The sequence below is a fragment of the Aptenodytes forsteri genome, unplaced genomic scaffold (genome assembly GCF_000699145.1).
Source record: "Aptenodytes forsteri isolate BGI_AS27 unplaced genomic scaffold, ASM69914v1 Scaffold175, whole genome shotgun sequence".
Taxonomy (NCBI): Eukaryota; Metazoa; Chordata; class Aves; order Sphenisciformes; family Spheniscidae; genus Aptenodytes; species Aptenodytes forsteri.
Window position 1 is genome coordinate 1,185,853 of NW_008794723.1, and position 10,311 is coordinate 1,196,163.

Genomic DNA, 10,311 nt, shown 5'->3' on the forward strand with positions numbered 1-10,311 from the left:
CCGGAGCATTTCTGGGAGAAAAAAAAAAGAAGACCGTTATCATGTAATGGTCAATAGGATTAGATTACCATCCTGTTCCTGTAGGTGGGACTGATGTTGCAAGTCCCATTACTCTGCAGGCATTCGGTGTTTTTAAAGCAATGTAAGATTCGGGAATGTGCAGCTCCCTGTCCCCGCCTCGCGCTGGGCTGAGCTCGTTGGCTCTGACCCAGGCAGGCGTACCTTCTCCTTCTGCACAGAGGCTGCTGGGACTCCAGAGAACCCACGCGTGACAGTTCAGCTGCAGAATTCAAGACTTGTATGAAGTTCTAGGGAGGTAATGTTTTTCTTAGGCAACTTCTGAAGCTTTCTGTTTAGAAATTTAGACAAGTGAAAATTTCCATGTGTGGGCATCGGTATCAATCTCCCGTCCTCCTGTGAGGACAACTAAAATAATGGAGACTGAAACAACAACAAAAAAAATGCTTTGGCTCTGAAACTGAGATGTTGCTAATTGGTATTGAGAGTACCATCTGAGAAGGAGACAGACCCTTTGCGACAAAACAGATAATTCCATTAACATAGCTTAAAAATGGATTTAAAATCAAATTTCCTGTGAAAGACGCTTGCCTTGGCTGAAAGAAGGCACTTCCAAATCTCATGCTAGAAAGCGTAAGTTACCCGATTATCAAAACATGGCACAAATCTACTAGGTCACTTCTAGAATTCAGATTAATGAACCATAGTCAGTATTCAAAGTCATTTAAACTGCTGTTTTCCTTTCAATAAGCTCTTAATTTTTCAGCTTTATTATTGCAAAAAACTATTGTTCTCAACTTTTGTAGCATTTTGTAACACTCTTAGGTCCTAGATCATATTCCCTCACTCTCTTCACTGTTTTCCATTGTAAACATTTAATAATTGTAATAACTCTAATTTTTCTAGCTCTCTCAAATATATAGGGGGCATTACTCTGAAAAGTGAAGGTTTCCCTCAGCAAGGCTGAGGTTTATCTGAGGTGTTTGTTTAGAAGCCTACTTTAATTTGAGGTAGCACAAATTTTTGTTGCGTTTTTATATTCAGCTCTTTTTACATATAGTTTGAAACTGAGTTACATGTCAGCTTGTCTTCGTGTTCCAAGAGCTAGATTAGCTCCACTTGAGTGGGGGTGCTTCGCAAATTAAAGTAATGCTACAATTTTACCTCCATATTTTGATCACTGATGATTTCATGCAAGAAAAGCATTTGACTTTTGAATTGCAAGTGACATTGGAAAGTCTGGCAGAAAATACTGTGTTTTAACTTTAGTCGTTACATGTCAGCTTGTCTTGGTGTTCCAAGAGCTAGATTAGCTCCACTTGCGTGGGGGTGCTTCGCAAATTAAAGTAATGCTAGAATTTTACCTCCATATTTTGATCACTGATGATTTCATGCAAGAAAAGCATTTGACTTTTGAATTGCAAGTGACATTGGAAAGTCTGGCAGAAAATACTGTGTTTTAACTTTAGTCAGAGTGTATTTGATTCAGAAATTGTTAACAGGCAAACAGGGATCCTCACCTCGTGTGCTGAGCCCTGATTGTTTCTCTACTGCCCAAGTTATTAGCGGTATTTTACAAAATGTTGAGGAAACCCAAAATGTCCCAAACAAGTAGTGCCTTTGAGAGGGCAGAGTTTATCAGTGCAGGGGGCAAAGAACATGTGTGCATCTCCAACCTCCCCTCGACCATCCTTGCAGATGGATGGGTCCGTCCTCAGCGTGGAGAAGGAGTCAGAGTTTACTTTATCGTGTTTTTGTCATGACCCAGAGATGTTATCAAGGCTTCCCTGGGAAGTGACATCCTTGTGTGAATTTTATCCTAGGCAAAGACAGAGTTTGCAGTTTTGGTAATGGCTGATCTTTTGCAGATTTTAAAAATGCTTCACTCTGCCCCATGGGGGATATTTTTTGAAGGTGCTTTTTGGATTTTAAGGCTTGGGGCAGCAATGGTCAGAGGTGAGACAAACAAGCCCTTCTGATCTGTTAGTCTGTTCCTCGCCCCAAACATTCACGGGCAGGAGTTCTCGCCTCTTCTTAAGTTGTGGATCAGGACGGGGGAGGATGGAAAACCCACAGCTTTACAGACTCCCCAGGAAAATGTCCCTCACAGGTGGTAGGATGAGAGTCAGGATTGTGCTGTGGATGAAGCTCATAGTTTCTTCAGCAGTAGTGTATGCTTTCCTCTCCTGTTGTTCTGACACATGCTGAATTAGCACAGTTGCTATCACTCACGGGTCATCTTTTTGAGAGCTGAGACTTTATAAATCTTGCAAACGGGTCTGAATGAATGTATGTAGCATCTGGCTTTCTGTAAATGATGAAGTCTGTGATCCTGTTTTGGTTAATGCCATTTTGACATCTCTGCTGAAATATACATCACAGTATCTAACAATTCTTTCTTGAATTTACAGAAGCAGCTTTCCAGAAGTGATTCAGATGAAAGACGAGCTGTTATTCTTTGTGGTGGTAAACTCCGTCTAAATATAGTCCAGCAGATATTCAGTCTCTCTCTTGTAGAAATGCAACATGGTATGTTGTATTTATCCAAGAATACAAACACTTCAAACACATGCAACGTTCTCAGTGAGCAGAAGCAATATGCATAATCCCATCTGGAAAAAACCCAAGGAATAAATAATGAAAGATTATTAATAAAGGTTTGCTCATTTCTTTTATAACATAAAGATTCTTCTCTGGGCTTTTACTGAGAAGAACCTTTACACTATTAAAAAAAATGAGCAAACTTTTATGTATTGGTACCCCCTTATCAAGTAGCTAGCTGTACAGGAAAATTACTGTCACCCAGTATTTTATTTATGTTTTCAGCTATTCTAAATAGAGAAGTCTGAGTAATGAGGAGGTTAGAGTTGATTGGTGGTTTTGGAATGCAGTTTTCTGTATTTTAATCTGTAGCTCCAGTATCTGGTCTCCTTTAAGAAATCCCATAGTTTTTTGTAAACACAAAAGTAGCTCTGTAAATTAAAATTGACAGATTTTTGCATTTACAAATGCACTGTAGCAGTGCATGTCACTTCCAGTTTTGCTGTGAGGAAAACTACCTTTCTTATTGCTGTGGTCTTCTCTGTTGTAATCCGTTCATCCTGTGTGCCTGTGTACATGTCAATTCTAAGCGTCTTACTTCTGGCGGAGGTAGAAAACATACTTTTGGGTTATGATCTCTCACTACTACAGATATTCTCTGTACTATATTCCAGCTACTTGCCTACTGTGTCTGCTCTCTGCCTCCTTGCAGATTACTGAGCAACTATCCCAAAGCCTTAAGGCTGCTGGTCTTACCATTGTGCAAGTTTTATTTTTCTTCAAGTGGTTGTTGGAATATATTTAGTATTCCAATACCTAGATAAAACTGTAGTCAGGTAATTCGCTAGCAATTGAATCTTGAAAAGGTTCTTGCCACTGTCTTACATTAGTTTAGTAGTTTTCCTGTTGCAGGATCAGTTACGTTCATTGAAACACAGTGACTATTTTAATGCTGTGGCACAACCCAGAAACGTGTGATTCATTGAAACACAGTGACTATTTTAATAATGCTGTGGCACAACCCAGAAACGTGTGATATACCCTGTGATAACAGTAGGCAGTTTTGTAGGTATCGATCTCTTAATTTTTCAGACTGGAATTTTATTTTAAGCTGTAAGACTTGAACAACTCTTTCTGGCAGGAAACCTGTCCCCATTAAAAGTTTCGATTTCTCATTTTTAGCTCAAAAATGTAAACTTAACAGAACTGGTTGCCCAGGAACCTGCATTAGTTTTGACTTCTCATTTTTAGCTCAAAAACGTAAACTTAACAGAACTGGTTGCCCAGGAATGAGTAATCATCATGCATATGACTAGCCTTACTAGATAAATCTTGAAAGCGGTGTTACAGTAGGTTTCTTTATTAATTTTACAAATATTACTAGATAAGTGGGCAAAGTAGGAATGGTATTTTCAAATTCCTGAGTCGCATTGATTTTAAAGTTTGGTCCAAATGAGAGATTAAGCCAAAAGATTAAAGGGTTGCGTGCTTTTAAGCGACAATCTTCTTGTGCCCTTACTTGTGACATGAAGTTACATAATGTAAATTTACAAACAGCTGGAAATGTTTCTCTGAATTCCCTCACCCCACACGAGCTCTGTTTTATTTCTTCTTCAACTTAACGGATACAAGTAGGAAAATTTCCTGGTTTGTATGCATTGGCAGAAGTTGGTGTTTCGGATTCAGTAAACGATTTCAAATTGTAAAAATGCTAATGATGATGTGAAGTCAAATAGCAAATGGACCAGAGACATGGGGTTTGTACAGTATAATACAGTATTTCTTCCTTGTATTTATTGGAATTAATTCTATTGAAATTACATAATAGAAGCAGTTTCTAAATTGTTTTTACGATATTAATTTGTCATTTAATTTAATAAATTTCTACAGTATCTGCACAGCTTAAGCACTGCGAAGTAGCTTATGAATATCTAACAAAAACAAGTCTGGATGCTTATGAATTCTGTTCAGAATTTCATTCCTCCTCTGCATTTGAAACGTGCATTTATTATACTCTTGTCCCCTAGTGGCAAAATTGGTCAGAAAGCTGCTTCGCATAGTTGTTAACTGTCCTTTATTTTTGAGATTATACAACCTGTATCTCCCCAGACGACTTTTTTTTTTTTTTGCTAGAAAAACTGTAAACATACAGAAGCATTTAACTTTAATTTTAGAAGAAATGTGTTTTATACCTTAAGCATACCTAATTACAGGAAAACTTATAAACAGAGGTTTACTGTCTTCACAGGTTCATCTTGGATCGTCCTCACAGCGGACAGCGAGGGCTTTGTTCCGTTAATGTTTACATCCACGCAGGAGATAGTCGTAAGAGATGCCAGTACGAAAGGCTACAGCGCCCGTTCTTCCAAAACTCTGGACATCATCAGTTCTACAGAAGGGTGTAGACCCGCTTCTTCTGAAAGTCTGGATATCACGAGTTCTTTGGAAGTCCTCAGAGACTGCTCCTCCAAGACCTTAGAGAGCAGCAGTCCCTCAGAACAGCCCAGCAGTAAAATGTAATTTCTGACAGTGATTTTGTAATGCCTGTCTTACGATGGGAGACTTTTCAATTTACTGTCTAGGACTGCAAATTCTAAACAACAGTCTGTCTCAAATCTCTGTTGGATTTCCATAATTTTTTTGTTGCATATCACTGTAAATTATTTATTTGATCCTTGGAAACATTAACTTTTTTTTATACTGAGCAGTGTTTTTTTAAATATGCCTCTCGCAGTATAGACCAGGTCTTTGTATCAGTGCTTGAGAACACGCATTCTTACAAGCTTCCGAGCTGAAGCTTCCATCTTGGTCTTTAATATGTCGGTGTTTTTAGATGATAGTAAACTTACATAATAAAGAAATCCTTGAAAACGCTGCGTTGTCCCCCATTTCCTCACTTCTGTCAAAGCCTGAAATATTACACTGTTGTTGTTTAGAAATAGTGCCTGCAGAAGCACGTGTGTTCTTGCGCTGGTGTTACTAAGGGTGTAAGCGCTAGTTTAGGTATATGGAGTTGGGGGCAAAGTGTGATCATGTGGAATATTCATAGCGTGTATAAGCAAGACCCTTTTCCCCTCCTGTGCCCACCAGTTGTGCCTCTCTCTGCTTGCTTCTCTGTGGATTTGGGGAAGTGGCTGTCACGTGTGTCATCTTTTGTGGTGGGTTGAGCCCAGGTGGCAGCTGAGCACCCACCCAGCTGCTCACTCACTCCCCTCTGCAGGACGGGGGAGAGAATTGGAAGGGCAAAAGCAAGAACAACTCATGGGTTGAGATAAAAACAGTTTAATAGGTAAAAGAGAAGCTGTGTGTGCAAGTGAAGCAAAATAAGGAGTTTATTTAGTACGTCGCATCGGCAGGCAGATGTTCAGCAGCTGGCGGGAAAGCAAGGCTTCATCATGTATAATGGTTACTTGGGAAAACAAGCGCCATAACTCTGAACGTCCTCCCCTTTCTCGCAACTTTTATTGCTGAGCACGATGTCATATGTTGTGGAATATCCCTTTGGTCAGTTGGGGTCAGCTGTCCCGGCTGTGTCCCCTCCCAGCTCCCTGGGCACCCCCAGCCTGCTCGCTGGTGGTACAGAGCAGGAAAAAGAGAAAGCCTCGTCGCTGTGCAAGCACCGCTGCGATGGCCAAAACACTGGTGTGTTACCAACACTGTTTTGGTCACAGACCCAAAGCACCACACGGGCTGCTATGAAGAAAACTAACTCCATCCCAGCCAGACCCAGTGCATCGTTATAGGCATAAAATGACTTCTTTAGTTACATTTGAATAACTTAAGTATTTGCTAGTTAGTATTTCTAAACATCTCTTGTCTTCTTGAAACTTTTCCCTATTACCTTTGAAACAATACTTTTAATATTAGCAACGTTGCCTTCAATACATCTGTTTTAATTTATTTCCATAGCTAATTCATGCTGAGGAGGCAGAAGGGAAGGCCAATAACCCATCACCCTGAGAACATCCAATTTAAAGGCTGACAGAAGAGAACGTTCTGTGGGCTTTTGCAGCGAGAAAGCGAGAGGAAATGCAAAGGTGAAATCTGGAAAACAGCACAGGTTTATGTAGCATGGGTTGCAGCACTGAAGAAAAGACGCTAATCCAAGACTGCTAGCCATAAAATTAAAGCATGATAACATTAAGCAGTTTATCAGGCTTTCACAGTGGCACTTACTGCGTGAGAAGGAATCAAGTGATGAGATTATAGAATTGGAGCTGCCGTCTCAGGGCTAATATAATCTCTTTTTTTTATTGCCTATTTGGAAACTTAGCCACCGTCAAAAAATCATCTGTCCACAAAATACAATATTAAAGATGATACAACATCAGCGAAAGCTGCAAAGAGCACTCAGCGTTGTGTGGTGCAGCTAGAAGTTAACAGCTTTTGATGAACAGGGGAGGAGGAAAACAGGTAAAATAATTAGGCGGTTGTGGGCTTCATCTTGTACATAACAAGCATCTGTCCTCAGTAATTGTCGCTGTTTAATCGGGAGGTGGTCCATGATCACCGTGGATCCAGCAGGCTGGATGCTGGGGATGGTCCATGTTTCTTCTCAGCTGCCTGACGGCCCTTTTTCATGCCAGTTCCTGGTTTCAACATCCCACTAACCCACGGAAGGAGAGGGTTAGGGCTGAGTGCTCTTGGCTCTGCAGGAAACCTCTGTCACCTGCGCTACCCTGTTCACCCCGAGAGGGTGCCTTGAATTGCACGCGCCTCAAATGCTGCTTCTATAATTTGGCTATGCAGCCAAACAGTGTATAAAAATTAGCTGCTTGTTTTGGAATTACTATAGATTTGTATTATTTCTAGATTGATGAAAGACAGTGTCTCCCCCTAGAAGCGCGCTCAGTCTAAACTTGCACCAGATGGATTTGTAGGACTCTTCCAGCTCCCCAGGTGAGCACCGGGAACTACACACGCACAGGGCATTGCCGTGTCATGTTAATAGTTTGGTCAAGGGATTACGCTGGCTATTCATGGTGTGTTATGCACATATAGACAAATACTGCATTTGAAATACAACCCTAGGAACCTCAAATTAAATCCTTACATTAAGAGAATTGCTTAATTATCCTTAACCAAGAAGTCATTTCTAAACTTATGGGCTGGTCTGCGCCAAAGCTGAATGGGAAACGAAGGCCCAAATCGCTGACGATGTATCAAGTATAATACTAATTGTAACGAGACTTTCCTTTTCAATGCTGAAAACTTCGGAGAGGGATGTGCAAGCAGTTGGAAGTCACCACGGTCTAACGCAGGGGGCTGGGGGCAGGAGCGAGCAGAATCGGCAGCTAAGGCTGTTGCTCTCTTGCAACATTGGTACATTAAGTACTCTTTCTGTTTCAGCTGAACTGTAACATGGATTAATAATGACCTTTTGTAGAGGTTATGTGAGGTGTAATGCTACAAGTGTACCAAGTATTATTTATGAATAAATTTAGTGGGATAACAGCTTACTTCTTCCGGGTGGTTCATCAAAAGGTTTAGAAAAGATTACATACCCCCCCTCCCCCCCCAAACCAAACCACATATACACAAAACCTCAGAGATTTTAAACTTTATTTTAATTAACACCTCTCATGGGAAAAAGAGCGAAGAGTAGCGTAAAACTGATTAGAGCCATTATCTTACTTGTGTGCTTTGTTATTTACCTTCAGGACAACTTCAGGCTCGCTCCCGATGTGGGAAAGCGTGAGTTCTGGGAGTTGCATTTGAAGAAAGTTCCTGATTTACCTGGTTTTAAGTCTTTTTTTCTGAGCCCGGTTTTCATTTTGGCCAATTCTCCTGTGCCCACAATTGTAGAAGCTACAAGTTGGTACCGTGACGATGAGGAATGGTGTGTCTGATGTACGTAAGCTTGGGGATGGAGACATTCATACACAGGAGGTAAAAAGCACTTGCTGGGATTTCCCTTGTTCTTGAAGAGAGAGGCAGTGTCGTTACGCCTTGGCTTATGTCCAGAAATGCACAGCTAACGGTTTTCAAAATCTCTTTGATGAAATGTTATTAAAAATCTTATTTCATGTATCGACTTTTCATTTCATTTTCTTTTACTGAAACTTCTGATGGTTCTTGACTGAATGTGGATTTTGTTCAAATCTGTACAAAGAAAGCCTCTGCTTTCATTGTCTTTGAAAAAGATAAAACCTTAAATGAATCTTTTTAATCTCAAATCTGAGACTTCTGTTTACAACATCCCCAAACTTTAAGAGATGAATTAACATTCATAAACCAGGTAATAATGTGAATGTTCTTTTATCTGTTGCCCTTTAGGTCTAAAAGCAACCAGTAAAAGAACTTGCAATGTGATTCTATCAATTAAATCTTATTAAAATAAAAAGGTACAATAAAACTACCGTTTCAATGTCACAAAAACGAATTAGCCTGGGTTAATGTGAGTTTCCTCGTAAGCACATTTTCAGATGTACACATTGCTATGCTGGTTGTACATTAATATGGTCATTACAGATAATGTGTCTAATTGTCATGTGTAGTTAATAGCTTATTACTTCTATCTTCTAATGTATCTTCTACTTACAGGTGTTATCCATACGCTCCGCGGGACATACCTGGAATTTCTTTCAGCATTGTCATGTTCTTAATATGTATAAGATTCATAAGCATCCAGCAGTAGTGCTGAGCACTGCTCAGCGCTGCAACAGAGGATCGTCCCCTTTCAAAGCAGCTTCCCAACGAAGGTCCGCAGTTCAGCAGGAATCTCAGAGCCGGGGCCTCCCATGAGGTCAGCCAGACGCTTGGGTGAAGCTGAGGAGCCGATAACCATCTTCACTCAGAGCTCTAGTGCCTCTACGTGAGGTCTGTGCTCACGGTAGTCCTCTGGCTGCTGGCGAGCATTAAGTTGGAGACTAAATTAATGGCATTGAAAAGCTGCCATGGGAGTTTTTAAGCAATAATTTGAAGCCTGGAGGGATGATGTCTTCTTGACGTTGGTCAGCTGTCCTTGGAGCAGCTTTGTTGGTGGCTTTGCTGGGAACCTCTATCAGAAGTTTCTCCCAGTAGCACGAGACTCCAGTCCTACCGTTCCCATGGCCACTGAGCAGCCACAGAGCAGTTGCAGGTAAAATAGACTGAGCTGCATGGAGGTTTTCTTTCAGTTTTGAAAATCACTTTTGCTGTTTTCAGGAAAAAACACCATTTCTCAGGTGTTCTGAAATTCATCTTGGATTGTTTTATTTACTTACTGTCAGCACTTCTTATTTTTCTTTTTTTTTTTCCTCTTATTTTTTATTGCTCTCTTGTTAGCAAGGGGGAAGGAAAGGGAAGAAAGCCAAATCCACAAAGCCCAGTGGCAACCACCACGTAGACCAGTAGATGACAAATAATCTCATCCAAAGAGTCTTGGCTCTTCCATTCTGCAGAATGCAAGAACACACCACCAAGTAAATGGCTTCTCACAATGAGGCATCAAAGACACAAAAAAATCAAAGCTTCTTGAAGCCAGAAACCTTAAAAATCAAGTATAGCTTCTGCTGCCAAAGTCCCACCATGTTCCATTGCTTTATCCCCAGTGGGAGCGTTACACTTCAGGAGCAAATAAAATCATTCATCCTCAGCTACCAGCTGTGAGTTTTTGAAATGAAACGAGTGGAGAGGAAAAGCAGAGAGGTACTGGAGCAAGTTGGAAAGCGAGGGTTTTTTTCCCTCCATCCTATTTCTTCTAACAGGGCCAGGTGCTGTGCTTCCTTTACCCCTAGCAGCTCCCTTTTTTTTTTTTTTTTTTTTTTTTTT

At 40.6% G+C, this 10,311-nt stretch overlaps 1 protein-coding gene across 1 annotated transcript in view; it reads left to right on the top strand.

Annotated features, from left to right (window-relative positions):
* The window catches only part of LOC103894473 (WD repeat and coiled-coil-containing protein), a 12,911-nt gene extending 7,480 nt beyond the window's left edge, over nt 1–5,431 (top strand). Inside the window, exons 3-4 of the mRNA XM_009273872.1 lie at nt 2,430–2,547; nt 4,808–5,431. Of these exons, the coding sequence (XP_009272147.1) occupies nt 2,430–2,547; nt 4,808–5,079 (390 nt within the window). The 3' untranslated portion in view covers nt 5,080–5,431. The remainder of the gene's footprint in view (nt 1–2,429; nt 2,548–4,807) is intronic.
* The last annotated feature ends 4,880 nt before the right edge of the window (nt 5,432–10,311 follow it).